Source organism: Sinocyclocheilus grahami, unplaced genomic scaffold (genome assembly GCF_001515645.1).
Source record: "Sinocyclocheilus grahami isolate Dianchi unplaced genomic scaffold, SAMN03320097.WGS_v1.1 scaffold1884.1, whole genome shotgun sequence".
Classification (NCBI taxonomy): domain Eukaryota; kingdom Metazoa; phylum Chordata; class Actinopteri; order Cypriniformes; family Cyprinidae; genus Sinocyclocheilus; species Sinocyclocheilus grahami.
The window spans coordinates 42,406-58,278 of NW_015507063.1; the positions used below are offsets into that span (position 1 = coordinate 42,406).

At 36.6% G+C, this 15,873-nt stretch overlaps 2 protein-coding genes across 2 annotated transcripts in view; both read right to left on the reverse strand.

Moving 5' to 3' along the window:
• Window positions 1-4,825, reverse strand: part of LOC107573176 (cytoglobin-1-like) — a 17,528-nt gene extending 12,703 nt beyond the window's left edge. Inside the window, exon 1 of the mRNA XM_016259623.1 lies at window positions 4,594-4,825. Within this exon, the coding sequence (XP_016115109.1) occupies window positions 4,594-4,727 (134 nt within the window). The 5' untranslated portion in view covers window positions 4,728-4,825. The remainder of the gene's footprint in view (window positions 1-4,593) is intronic.
• A 9,435-nt stretch (window positions 4,826-14,260) lies between these two features.
• LOC107573171 (interferon-induced protein 44-like) overlaps window positions 14,261-15,873 on the reverse strand; it is a 7,704-nt gene continuing 6,091 nt past the window's right edge. Inside the window, exons 4-7 of the mRNA XM_016259617.1 lie at window positions 15,432-15,578; window positions 15,142-15,313; window positions 14,594-14,694; window positions 14,261-14,487 (exon numbers count right to left, since the gene is read on the reverse strand). Of these exons, the coding sequence (XP_016115103.1) occupies window positions 14,317-14,487; window positions 14,594-14,694; window positions 15,142-15,313; window positions 15,432-15,578 (591 nt within the window). The 3' untranslated portion in view covers window positions 14,261-14,316. The remainder of the gene's footprint in view (window positions 14,488-14,593; window positions 14,695-15,141; window positions 15,314-15,431; window positions 15,579-15,873) is intronic.

Here is a 15,873-nt window from a genome sequence, read left to right on the forward strand (position 1 = left end):
AAAGAATGAATTTGCATTTTCATTCAGACCAATGCGAAAAGACCAACAAGTGGGCGGGCAATATGCTAATGTTTCATGTTGACATCAACATGAAACGGCTTGGGATTGGTTTTAAAAACGACTCGTTTCAATGATTCAGAGTCGACTCTTTCTTTCGAGAGACAATAACATTATACACGGTGCACTTTCAGATTTAAAACTTTACAGGATGTTTTCATTCACTTAGAGCTGTGTTACACACCGCATGAAAGGTCATTTTGAAAAATCCATAATAGGGGCACTTTAATGTTCTTGATTTATTTCTCCAAGCTGTATTATATACATAGGCTACTCTTTATAATCTTTTATGGTTATGCCAGTAGATCTATAAAAGAGATACAGTTGGCAGTGAAGTAAATCGAGTCAGTTTGTGATTTCTGTGAACTGTTTTCTGAAAGAATCACAGACTATCCTGACTCAAGAGCTTCAGTTTCAGATATCTGGCCTGAATTCTCTTTGATTTACTCATTTTATAAACTCTGCGTGTCTCTTTTTCCTCACAAATGCATGTTCATTCACTTAACTCTCTGCATTTGATCATGTTTTAATCGAGTAATGGCCTGTGATTCCTGATTCGTTAGTATCTGAGATTTGTACTGACACACTGAGAAACTTTACTGCAGTATTAATAATAACAGATGAATTTGCCGCTAAATGACACATACAAACAAAACAAACGGTGGCTGGTCACTTTACATGTCAGTCAGATGGTTTAAGTGGGTAATCAGACTTTATAGTGTGTATTAATATTTTGATTTAGCTTTAATTTGATGTTTTTAGGTTTCTATTTAATTTGAGTAATTTTGTTGTACGCTTTTGTCATTTTTATTAGTTTTTTTTTAATATTTCAATTCAGCTTTATCTTTAATTTGGGCGATTTTAATACTTCCTCTTATTTCAGCTAGTTGCCAAGGCAACATTTCTCAATTTAATTCAAGTTTTTCATTGAATATTTATGTTTATTTAAGTTATTTAGCTTATATTAGTGTCCATTTGAATTAATGAAAACATTAACTGAAAAATTGGGGGAGAAAATTTAAAGTTAATTGAAATAAGTTTTAGTTATCAATAACAACACTGCTATGTCCTAGATTTATCTAGGTATCTAAATCAGGGCATACCAGTGCAAATGTCGAGGAGTTTTTGCAGCACAGAAGATCACGAGTGTGAAAGAAGCATGAGAAGTTTCTGCACTAAAGCTGTCGTCTCTGAAACCATAAAGAGCAGCTGGAGATCCCAACATGCTTTCAAGGTCCGTATGTTCACCAAATCCCAGTAGTCACACCTCAGCTCTACCCACAATCCTCCTGCACCCAATTTAACAACTTTTTCCATACAATAGGATACCAATCTTTGGCCACATAAGCAGCGCCAGTGGGATTAGTTGTCACATCTTTCATGTGAAGTCACCATAGAGCGTGGGTCCTCCTGGATTTGGACGTAGACTAGTGTATGTTTTTATCACATACACTGTGATGATGGTTCACGACTCGCTTCATGAAGGGATCGAACCAGCAACCAGATGGCCAGCCCTGAACAACACTTGTGGACATCACCAAGGAAAACATCTTGATGAAGTAAACACTGTCTATGTACAAATGCTGAAAAGTTTGTGTGCGAGTTTAGAAAGAGAAATATCAGCGGCTCAGTATGAAAATAATAGAGATTGATGGAAATTCCCCACCATGATAGAAACAAGGGTTTCTTTATTTGCATAATTAAACTCTTTCATTGGATCTCCAGAAACCCCTAGTGCAATTGTGATTAATACTACCCGTGTTTATTTAAGTCTAATTGTGGGAATACTGTAGTACTTGGAAATATTGCAGACTACTGAATGAATGCCATTTGCAATGCAATGTCAAAGAATACCAAGATATTAAAACACACGCACACACACACACACACACACACACACACACACACACACACACACACACACTCACACACACGGTATTATCATGGTACATGTCCAAATAACCATTAGAGACTGTTACTATGATTTATGTTCAAAAATTACCAATCACCACAATTCTATATGTCAAAAATCTGGTGGCATTACACACACACACACACACACACACACACACACACACTCACACACACGGTATTATCATGGTACATGTCCAAATAACCATTAGAGACTGTTACTATGATTTATGTTCAAAAATTACCAATCACCACAATTCTATATGTCAAAAATCTGGTGGCATTACCGTAGTAAATGTAAAAAAAAAACTGTATTATCATGGTACATGTAAAAATAACATAGTATTCCCATGGTGCATATCAAAACTACGGCAAAACTATGGTAAATGCTCAAACAACCATAGTATTACCATGGTACAAGTTAACAAAATGGTACTACCATGGTACGTTTACAAAAATGACCAATTATAAATGTCAAACACCATATTATTATTATGGTAAATGTCCAAACACACTGTATTACCATGGTACATGTTCAGAAAAAGGAAAAACGCAGTACTACCATGGTGCATTTCCAAAAACTATCATATTACCAATTGCAAATGTCAAAAACACCATAGTATTATTATGGTAGATATTCCAAACCACTGCATTAAAAACTATTAAAAACTATGGCATAACCATTGTAAATCTTCAAACAACCAAACTATTACTATGGTACAAGTTAAAAAAAAATGGTACTACCATGGTACATTTCCAAAATCTACAACATTACCAATTATAAATACCAAAACATAATTTATTATTAAGGTAAATGTCCAAAAACTTTTACAATGGCACCTGTTTTACCGAGTACCATGGTAAAACTATGGCATAACTATGGTAAATGTCCAAACAACCAAGTATTATGGTACCTTTTCAAAATAAAGGCAAAACGCAGTACTACCATTGTGTATTTCTAAAAACTAGGATATTACCAATTATAAATGTCCAAAATGCCATGGTATTACTATGGTACATGCCCAAAAATCCTTGGAATAACCTAAGTAGAAAACTATGGTGCTTGTTCGGATACCAATCTTTGGCCACATAAGCAGCGCCAGTGGGATTAGTTGTCACATCTTTCATGTGAAGTCACCATAGAGCGTGGGTCCTCCTGGATTTGGACGTAGACTAGTGTATGTTTTTATCACATACACTGTGATGATGGTTCACGACTCGCTTCATGAAGGGATCGAACCAGCAACCAGATGGCCAGCCCTGAACAACACTTGTGGACATCACCAAGGAAAACATCTTGATGAAGTAAACACTGTCTATGTACAAATGCTGAAAAGTTTGTGTGCGAGTTTAGAAAGAGAAATATCAGCGGCTCAGTATGAAAATAATAGAGATTGATGGAAATTCCCCACCATGATAGAAACAAGGGTTTCTTTATTTGCATAATTAAACTCTTTCATTGGATCTCCAGAAACCCCTAGTGCAATTGTGATTAATACTACCCGTGTTTATTTAAGTCTAATTGTGGGAATACTGTAGTACTTGGAAATATTGCAGACTACTGAATGAATGCCATTTGCAATGCAATGTCAAAGAATACCAAGATATTAAAACGCACGCACACACACACACACACACACACACACACACACACACACACTCACACACACGGTATTATCATGGTACATGTCCAAATAACCATTAGAGACTGTTACTATGATTTATGTTCAAAAATTACCAATCACCACAATTCTATATGTCAAAAATCTGGTGGCATTACCGTAGTAAATGTAAAAAAAAAACTGTATTATCATGGTACATGTAAAAATAACATAGTATTCCCATGGTGCATATCAAAACTACGGCAAAACTATGGTAAATGCTCAAACAACCATAGTATTACCATGGTACAAGTTAACAAAATGGTACTACCATGGTACGTTTACAAAAATGACCAATTATAAATGTCAAACACCATATTATTATTATGGTAAATGTCCAAACACACTGTATTACCATGGTACATGTTCAGAAAAAGGAAAAACGCAGTACTACCATGGTGCATTTCCAAAAACTATCATATTACCAATTGCAAATGTCAAAAACACCATAGTATTATTATGTTAGATATTCCAAACCACTGCATTAAAAACTATTAAAAACTATGGCATAACCATTGTAAATCTTCAAACAACCAAACTATTACTATGGTACAAGTTAAAAAAAAATGGTACTACCATGGTACATTTCCAAAATCTACAACATTACCAATTATAAATGTCAAAACATAATTTATTATTAAGGTAAATGTCCAAAAACTTTTACAATGGCACCTGTTTTACCGAGTACCATGGTAAAACTATGGCATAACTATGGTAAATGTCCAAACAACCAAGTATTATGGTACCTTTTCAAAATAAAGGCAAAACGCAGTACTACCATTGTGTATTTCTAAAAACTAGGATATTACCAATTATAAATGTCCAAAATGCCATGGTATTACTATGGTACATGCCCAAAAATCCTTGGAATAACCTAAGTAGAAAACTATGGTGCTTGTTCAAACAATCAAAGTGATAGCGTGGTAGTTTCTGCGAATGATTGACGTGTGTAAGTAAGACGGACCTGATGAGCACAGCGACTCCAGCATTCTCTCGGTTCTCATAGACGGGTCTCCATGTGTCCTGGATCACACACACATCGTCCTCGGTGAGAGTCTCAGGACTCTGTGGGAGCTCCACACCTCCGTCTCCCTCCATCCAGACGCTCGCTGAGAAACACTTGAGAGGGAGAGAAAGAGCTCTGTGTGTGTGCTGCTGGGGTCTTTATTTCGGTCTCCTCAAGAGTCTGATGAAGAGTTACTGCTCAATGAAGAAGATCCTCCCACCCGCTGCCCTTTATCCCTCTCTCTCTCTCTCTCACTCGCTCACACACTCATGTTCTCCTCTTTACTCACAATCACACCTTCCCCCTTCAGTTTACTTGTTTTTTTCTCACACACTTGCATCCGTCTGCTGCTCACCCACAGGAAAGACAACAGATGAGATCTATGTATTATCTCATTTGTTTCTCCTGGACAGCGAGGAGATTCAATGAAGAGCAAACAGAGGCTTGTTTTAATCTCCTCTAGAGTTTCAGAAGAGATCTGAAAAGTCTGCCATCAAAAGTCCTGGTTTTTGTCTTGTTTTATAGTAAAACATACATGTCCTTAAAAAGAGACACTAAGAAGCAAAATTATTCCTTAAGCATCTTCAAGGGGTAGTTCGCCCCCAAAAGTGATTTTACTTCGTTCCAAGACGTTCATTCTTCTGTGGAACACAAAATGATGATGTTTTTGAAGGTTTATAAGGTTTTCAATGAAAGTCAATGGGGTTCAGTGTTGTTTGGGCATTAATGTTCTTTAAAACATCTTTCATGTTCCACAGAAGAAAGAAAGTCCTACAGGTTTGGAATGACATGAAGGCAAGTAAATGATTTTTGGTTGAACTGATTCTTTATGGAGATTGTATTCTCTCTGAGGGCTTTGTAAGGGTCCACTGAAAAGATATATGCAAAATACATTGAATTTAGTTGACAATATTTACTCATATTTCTTATCACATGATCTGAGCTGCTCCACATTCTTTTAATGCCCCTTTACGCTTAATGGATGACAACTATTGACTAATTTTGGTTTGTTCTTGTAGGAGAAACGTCTGAGATGAAGTTGACATGAAACACAATGAAGAACTCCAGGTAAATCCTTACACCGTGTCTACACCGGACGCGAGCGGTGCGACAAAATACAATAGAACCTATTATGCTGTCTATGTGGCGTGGCGCGACAAATTCCGACAGTAAACTGCAGCTGCTGCGTTCTATTTATGACGTACTGACACAAATTTCAAATGATTTTCAGCTGTCGCTTTGTCGCGTCCAGTGTAGACAGACTTTAGCTGTTGCGGCGCGGCGCGACACGACTACTGTCGCGTCCGGTGTAGACGCAGTGTTATTCTTTATCTTGAACAAACACACACAATCTCTTTAAGAGCAAACGTACGCACTCCACCTTACATCAACACGGCTGAAATGGCGTCGGTCGCACCATAGATGAACAGCTGCACATCCAGAAGATTGTTTTATTGCTCAGATGCTGATGTTTCAACAGTTTAACGGCCTTTTCTGTAATGATTTATTAAAGCACAAATATTGTTTCAGATGTTTCTCCTTTGAATCCCCACAGGAGAAAGAAAAACAGGCTCAAAATGGGTCAATAGTGGTCTTCCAGTAAGAGTACAGAGCTCATTTGTTGAGAAATGTTTGAGTTCATACAGTATTGTACTGAGCAAGCATGATGAAGCTGTTTTTTCAGTGTTCATGATCTTTTAACTAGACTGGTGGGCGTGAAGCATGTGTACGTGTGTGTATGATTATGTGACAGTCAAAGCAGTTTCATAGAAACCCTTTACACACTTTCACACTGACATAATCACAGAGGGAGAGACTCAAGGTGCGTCCCAAATCGCGTACTTATGCACTATTAAGTGCACTTTAAATACTCGGATGATGCACTTAAAGGGGTCATATGATGCTGCTAAAAAGAACATTATTTTGTGTATTTGGTGTAATGAAATGTGTTTATGCGGTTTAAGGTTAAAAAAACACATTATTTTCCACATACTGTACATTATTGTTTCTCCTCTATGCCCCACCTTTCTGAAACACGTAGATTTTTACAAAGCTCATCGGTCTGAAAAAGAGAGGTGTGCTCTGATTGGCCAGCTATCCAGTGCGTTGTGATTGGCCGAATACCTCAAACGTGTGACGGAAATGCTACGGCCCTTGTCATGTTGTGATGCCTGCGGCAACCACATGTGACGACTCCGAGCTGGACTCTGCTTCGTCCACGGTGAAAGCCGATCCGGTGATCCACAGCGCGAAGTTATAGTATTTCCTCAGTGACCAGCACGGATCAGCTCCAGGCATGACGAAGCAAATATCGTCCTCTTTTGGAAGACCAAATAAAGTAGTTTCGCTTTCACAACGAAGCACACAGCGTCTTCACGACATGGCGGCGGCAGCAACAATACTACAGCAAGACTAAAAGTTGCGCCTTCTTTCTTTGCGTGAACATTTGGGCGGCGTTATGCAAATCTTCCCACATTGTGACGTAGACATGTGGGGGCGTGTTAGAACGAGTCGTTTTAGGTAGGCGTGGTTAACTCTTAATACTTAACACTTTTATAAAGAATATCTCTTTGGATTTGAGACTTTAGTCTTTGCAACTTTACAGATCTTTATGCACCAAGAGCTTGAAACACTCCAAAGAGAAAAGAAAAATTTAAATCGCATCATATGACCCCTTTAAAAAACGAAGTGTGGGATGTTGGACACTTCATGCACTCAACTGTCGCAGCTTTAATTATGTCACGAAGGGGGAGGGGCTATCAGACTCTGATTATGAATGACAAAATAACCTTATATAATTCATACTCTACATGGTTGAGTACAAAGTGCATAAGTACATAGTGTATGAGTGTATAGTGCGTCATTTGGCACGCAGCTTCAGTTACACCATGAGTTCAACTGGTTTACTGGCCAGAAGGATAGATTAATAGATTGATTGATTGAACGATAGCTATAAAGATAGATTTTTGAAGGGCGGTTTAGTCAGACTGAGCTCATTTCTGGGGAGTGACACACAAACAGAGAGCGGCAGGTGTTTGGGTGTTCAGGGACAGATCAGAGGTTTTAGTTTTATTGTTTAGTGGGCAGTGTGTTTTGAGGGGTCGTCGGGTCAGTTTGACACTTGTCTGCAGTGTGTGCTGTGATCTGAGTGATTGTCAGTCCTGTCTATTTGTGTCGCTTCAGTAGTTTTCATACATTGCTTTGAAACTGCAGGATCTGCAGTGTTTTTGAAAGAACTAGCTTCTGTTCTCCAAGGCTGCATTTATTGGATTAAAAATACATTTAAAACAGTGAAATATTTTTACAACTCAAAATAGCTGTTTTCTATGTGAATACCTGTTAAAATGTAATTTATTTCTGTGATCAAAGCTGAATTTTTAGCATCATTACTCCGGTCTTCAGTGTCACATGATCCTTCAGAAATCTTTCTAATATGAAACATTTCTGATTATTATCAGTGTTGAAAATAGTGCTACTTAATAGTTTTGTGGAAACTGTGATATTTTTTTTAGATTGTTTGTTCAATAGAAAGTTCAAAATAACATGATTTTTTTTGTAACATTATAAATGTCTTTACTGTCACTTTTGATCAATTTAATGAATCCTTGCTAAATAAAAGTATTGAAAGTATTTGAAAAAAAATCTTACTGACCTCAAACGTATGAATAGTCGTGTATCTGTCAGTACCAAGGTAATAACATTTAGTGTTTAAAGGAAACTAAACATACATGAGATCGCCATTAAATCTCCTACACTGTAAAAATGACCGTGAATTTAACGGTAAAATGCTACAGTAAAAACCTGTTGTAATGGTTAACGGTAAATTCCCCTACTATATACGTTGAAAAACTGTATTGGACATTACATGTATTGGACATTAATTTTACGGTAGTATACCATTTTTGGAAGTGAAAAATACCGTATAATTTACAGTGAATAACCGTAAATTGACATTCCCAGAATTCCCTGCGTTACATTTCAAATTTGATGTTTTTTTGTTGAAATAACTGTTTCTTCTTAGTTTTTTCTCATCAGTTTTGTATATTAGGGTTGTGTGTTACACCTAATGTTGTTAAAATAATGTTTATTGCATTATTTCAGTTTCATGTGTGTTACCATGATGGTGTTTAGCATTTGTGTGAATGACACTGTGCACCTTCTATATATGTTATTATTTAAAAGCTGCTTGTCATGGGCTTTGGTTCATCATGTGACTTTCTCATCACCACCTGCATTTGGTGGTTATCAGTGTATTACAAAGGTATAAAACAGATTTCAGTACTTCAATAGGTTGGTATATTAACATTATATCAGTAAATGAAATTATGGTATTTAACTGTAAATTTAAGTTAAAACCGTAAAACCTAAAACGTTGCTACCGTATTTTTTACGGTAAATATCCGGCAACCACAGCTGTGTTTTTTTTTACAGTGTACGATATAAAAGAGCAACATCTGAGTGATACAATTGTAAGGTCTTTATTGCAATCTGAGAACTGCTTGTAATGTGAATATCATCACTGAATGTAACGCATGTGAAATGTTGCAAATGTTGCGTGTGATTGTTGAAAGCATAGAAAACTTACTCAAATGGCCCAAATATTTCTCACACACGCACACCTATCATATATAAGGGCTTTGCTGCTGAAATATGAACTGTATGGATTGTGGGTGTACAAGGTCAGGAATCTAAATGAAAGGCAGGTGTCTGTTAAAGGTACATCCCAACCCTGAGGCCTGTGACCTGTCATTACAGATTCGTTACAGTATTTATCATAATCCTTCTTTTCATACTCAACTTCTGAAGAGCAATTACACTGTCAGTCATTTTTACACTTAAGTACAAGTTGTACATTGACATTTCAGTGCACTTGACAGAACAGACTGAAAGTTGTTTGTTACTGAATTTCGTAAAATATTAGGTCTGTTCGTTCACACAGCCATGTTTGAGTGAATTCAATGTCTCAGCCAATGAATGTAACCGGACACTGCAACAACTGTCATTGATCCTTTGATTTACTGTGTTTCATCTGCCCTCTAGTGGACGGTGCAGTTACACGCAAGACGCATGCGAGGTCAAGTTTGTGCATATTTGCACAGCAATATTGATAAATTTACTGGACAATGGGCATTATAATTTATAACAAGGTTCAAAACGAAACAGTGCAAATAATATAATCAAGACATGTGTATATAAATGCTAAGTATATACATGCATACATAAAGAGAAGTGTTTATTATGTTGTAACAATTATGTTGTTAATATTCTTTTACATTTCCATGGAATTCAGTTTTATTTACAGAGCGCTTTTCACACAGTGTTTAAAATCAGCTTTACTTTATTTTAATATCTTATTGTCTTATAATTGCGATTTAGCAGAGTAATAGTGTTAATATGTGGACTCATGCAACTTATTGATTTCTCATTGGGTTAACTTACACCGGATCTCTGTCAGCATGTGATGTAATAAAATACAGCTCGTTAATAAATAAAGTTAAAAAACATTTTTTAAAAACCCCATCTCATACAATTAGCATTCATTTAACAAGTGCACTTGCGCAAAATTTTTTTTCAAGTTCAACACTTTTTGTTCCATTCAGTTGTGGTGGATGATGCTGATAAAGCGCCACGGAACGAAGAAACGTGCGTTTATGTGTGTGTGTGTGTGTTTTCTCATGTTTGATCATATTAGTTTTCTCATTTCTTTATCACAAAATGCTAAAACTGGCATCATTTTGGAGAGAATTCGGCTCTTTTAAATCTCTCTTTTTTATCCCATCTCATGGTTGTGATGCTAAACTCTCCTATGAGTTTCTATTGGTTTTGTATTCTTTGCACTGTTCTGAGCATTGATATTTTATGTGCAACAATAGCATGCTCAGGCTCAGTGGCCTTACACCTGATTTGAAATATTTTCGGCATTTCACCAAGCAAAAATCAATTGAAATCATAACAAAGAGTAAAGACCAAGCGCCTAACAAGGTCTCCGTGCGTTAAAGGTACAATATGTAAGATTTTTGTAATATAATATCCCAAAACCACTTGCTCAGTGTTATATATTTCATGCAGTTGTGTAATTACGTTATCTCAAAAGTTCCCAAGGATTTGTAAATCCAGAGAAATTCCAGTTTTAAATAATGACTTGTCCCTGGTCATTTTCGCCTATCAATGACGCAATATCCGCACTATCCTCGGTTTCCGCTTATGAATACTACGGCAACACACGTGGAGAAATGCGGAAGTGTTAGTTATACCGCATACAGCGCACCACTGTTGTGCATCACCTGCTGCCTACTTATACTCACGCTGTGATCAGCAGCAGCTGGATGCAATAATCGCATGCCAATGTGCATTGGCTCGTTTAGTTTACACTCGAAGTAGATTGGTCCCTCTAAGCGAGATCCCAATTTCGTCGGTCCTCCGACATGACGTCTCCGTTCCCTCCTTCAGGGAACGAGGGTTACATACGTAACCGAGACGTTATCATGGATTATGATTACACTTTGGAAAGTACGGAATATCCCAAAAAACTTAGACGTACACCAACTAAGGCAAGAAGGCATTGGGACAAACACAGACATAAAACTAGAATAAATATCGGCGTGGCGTTTCCAGAATGGAGAGAGCTTTGTGAAAACCTCGGACTGGACAGAGACTCTGCTCTCGCATATGTTTTAATAGACAGGTAAGCAAATATTATCCGTGGAAATTATTCGTGAAAACGACATCTCCCACCGTTCCATGCTCTGTCATTGCATTATCGAGCTTCGCCTCTGTTATTGTTTTGAAAATGCGACCTCTAGCGGCGAAAATGTACATATTGTACCTTTAATTCGAATGGTTTGTTTTCCCCCCACAGCATAAACGGATATGACGTTTTTGTGGGCGTTCCCAGTAATGCCGATCAAGTCATTATTAATAATTTTGAAATGTAATATGCAAAATTGCAATGCAATATGCAGTGTATTTCTGTATTTAAATTTACATTTTCCCAGACATTTGTGCAACATTTAGGGCAAAATGAAAATTTACATTTGTCATTTCCTACACTAGTTGTAATATGTAAATTAAATACATATTTTAACGCTTTATATGTTGCAAAATTAAAATTAAAATGTATTCCCCAAATTGATTAGATATGTTTTAAATGTCCAAGCAAAAACTGTAGCAAAATTATCCTTTAAATGCTGTTTTTCCTAAATGCATTTAGACTTCCGGGTATACTAAAATTTTGTGGGCCCTGAATGGGCTACCCCACAAGGGGCCCTGGGTGTTTTTTTGTTTTGTTTTTTTGGGCATGCCCACAGTGGGTTGCCCACAGAAAACCCACATAGGGCCCCTAAAGGGCAAAACTACTGTGGGCCCTATGTGGGCTAACACACATGGGGCCCACATGGGTTTAGTGTGGCTTTGCTCTGCCCACACTGTCCAACAGAAAACCCACAGTGGGTCCACATGGGCATGTTTGCTGGGACAACTTATTACGTTGTCATTCACTCCTGACAAGAACCACCCACTGAGGCTCTGACCGACAAGTAAACTGTCCAACCATCCAGCCAATGAGATGAGATCTTTAAAATCCTGGCAGCTCACTGGTGTGTACTTTACTAGATCAATCTATTTGAAAATTAAAATGGACAAAAATTTCAAAATTCTTAAAGCTGCAGTCCGTAACTTTTTTGGATAAAAAATGATCCGAAATCAATATTTGAGCAAGTACATAACCAGCCAGTGTACTTTAGCCCAATTCACAGTGGTTAGCTTATAATAATGTTTTCTAATTTGAGTGGTACAGGTAGGTTTTCACGGGATATTCGAGCATGGCACTTCGTCATTATGTCATGTCTGTAAACATGAAGAAGTTGTCCCGGCTACTAGGCTATCGCATGTGAGGATCCTGCAGGTGGCGGATCGTTTATAGCCTTTTCTCACAGCAGTCAGAATAATTAAATGTATCATTGTGATGACGGATTGTAATCCAGAAAGGATTATGTGTTTATGAAACACATGTGAATGGAATTATATTCCCGTTATAAATGTGCTTATGATTACAGATAGTCTGGGATTACACAAGATTTGTATTTGAAAGAAAACCAGTTCGAAGGGAGCATAATTAGCTTTTTGGGTTAAAAGAATTTGTTAATATGAAATTCGAATGGCATGACAATTAGAGATTAGACTGTGCAGAAATTGAAATCTACATGCTAATACACACTATACTCATAGTCACGCAATGCTGATGTTGTTAACATTAATAATTTGAGAATAAAGTATAACAATAATAACGGTTTGATGTGATGTGAGCTAACCGATCTTTAGATTGAATCACCATTGGTAGCGCGATTTATTGTAATGCTTTTTTCCTCAGTTGGTCAGAACAAACGTGGCAGACTTGTTACTTACTTGTTCAGATGACAATATCCGGTGAAAATGCTTATTTGGGTCATATATTCCAAGACGTAGGCAAAAATCTGTGATTGCGAAGTACAGTAAATATCCACACCGGTGCGGTGACTGACTGTCACACACACATACTCCTCAAAATATTAGATTCATCTGCGCTGGAGCCATGCCGGAGCACAACCCACGCAAGGCAGATAATTCCGCACACAATTGCAATTTCAGGTTTTCAAACAGAGTTGGCGACAAAGAGGCAAAACGTACGGACTGCAGCTTTAAAAAAAAAAAAAAAAGCATCTAACTGTTGCGCATCTAACCTAGGACACACATTTAGAACAATTACATGAATGGTTTGGTTAGCATTTTGTCTGTGGCAGACATTTCTTCATGTCAGGGCAACAATCGCAAAAAAACAAGTAATATGGTTATGGATGTCATATTCAAAATTAATTATGCAATTCGTAAGTGCAGTGTAAATGCATGCTCCTTAAAAAATATAAGTGTATAGAACCCTGCATGCTTAATTATACTTAGCTGTAAGTGTTTGTGTGTGTATTATGTATGTGAGTATAAAGCTTGGTGTCATGGTGTCTCTGTTGTAGATTTTAAACCTGTTCAGTATTAAGGATAATTGTAGATTAATATTTTCAGTTTATCTCAAAGTGACATTGCGATTTGCAGCACTGAAAGATTTACCTCTTTTAAAAAATAAAGCCACTTAGCCAATGTAACTTTTAAACATTTTATTTAAAGTGTATCCCATGTATTCTGACACATGGATGTCTCTGGGCTAAGCCCCGGATATCCACTCACCCTAGAACCATCCCATTTTATTCTCAATTTAGATTCAATATTTTAAATCCATCCACTTATCCACACACTACATAAATACACATTGCACATGTCTCTGCAATCAAAAACATCTGATTCAACTCATCAGCTTGTCAGTAGAGTCTTCCAAGAATTAAAATGGGTGTGTTAAATAAGGTAAACTAACAAACTGTGCTGTTGGGGGGCCTCCAGGAACAGGGTTGGGAACAACTGCACCTTACATGATTATTTCAAATTTTATATAAATGTATTTATAGAATCATCTACTGCATGAAATTTATAATCAACTTAGTTTTACTGATTATAAGCTAAATGTTATTGTTAAAACTGGATATTTTAAACTGATTGCTATTTCAAAACATTTAGTCTCCATGTTCATATTAATAATCATCATCCCAAACAATATTTTGTTCAAAATACCATAATTAGGCATAATTCTTTTGTGAATGATCACTTAGCCAAACGAGTCTTTACATTGTCATTCGCCAGCTGTATAATTTGAGTTAATGCCTGTAAAATCAGGACATCCATGTCATCATTGGTTTCGATTTCCTCGTGGTAGTTCTTCACTGGAAAGACGTGGCACATTGGAACACCCACTTCATTACTGCACCATACCATCTAGGAGAACAAAACAATCAGGAGGTCAAACTTAAACTCAATGTGCAAGTCAGAAGCAGGATATGAAGCTTGACATTTGTGAATAATTATTTGAATAACAATTTACCTTCTCTTTGATTTTTTTGCTGTAGTAGACCCTCTGTAAATTAGTTTTCACCACTGGACATGTTTGATCCACATTTGTCATGACAATGACCTGGGGCAACCCTGCAATATGTGCAGATGAGATTACATTCTTCAATATATTCTAAACATGCTTTATATATTGAATTATTTTTAATTTATTTATTATTTATTACATAAAATAATTCAAAGTAAATGTATTAATTATTAATAAATTAATTCAGTCATAGAGAAAATTAATATTAATCTGCTTTAATGTCCCCGCAATAACTCTTCATCTTAAAATGTATTGTAAAAATACTTTGACTAATACTTCCTATAGCAAATGCAACGTTAAAAGATAAAAAAAAAAGATAAATGCATGTAGTCTATACTGTAATCTCTGTAATGTCTTAAAAAAGAGTCACCAGCTTTGCAAAATTTTTTATTATTTTCATTCAAGAGAATAAAAAAGTTAACATAACTCTGTAATCACTGGTAAACTTGACAGAACTATATTGCTATTGAAACCATTGATGTAAGAGCTCTTACCAAGCTTTTTGACTTCATGACGAATATTTTTCAGCTTTTCCAGAACACTTTCATCTGTGAGGTGGATTCTGTCAGCAGCTAAAACATTCACTAGGCAGAATGCCTGATCAGAGGGTGCTGGTTTCTCAATGTAGTCTGGATCACCTGAAGATAGTGGTTTTTCTGGTTTAAACTAAGATTGACCAAAGACCAAGCAGACATCGGAGTACAGACATTAAAATGTAGAATATAAAACATAAACATGTTTAAAGATTATTTTAAGAAAGTATTCAAAGGTTTTATTTTTTTGCCTCATGTCCTTCTTTGACATGACCATTAATGGCATTGATGATGTCCTCCAGAGGGCATCCTTGCCTAAATCCTTTTTCCAGACCCATGACATCATTGATGACTACAGTCAAACTGGAATTGCCAGTTTCAATTTCATATGGTGTATACTACATGAACAAACACAAATTACATGGCATCATTAAAACAAACACATTCACACACTCGTGCAATCTATTGTATTTGGACCTTCTGTGAGGCGCATGTGGTGGATATATAATGTGAAAACAAACTTACGTCAACTGTAAAACTCGTACTACCAATTGTATTACTCAGTGCATCGCTGGTTATCCGTCCTTTGAAGGCATTATTAATAGAGTTTATGAAACTTGATTTCCCTGAACCATTTGGGCCGACAACTAAGATCCTTAAGTATTTCAGATCATTTTTGCATGGTTTGATCTC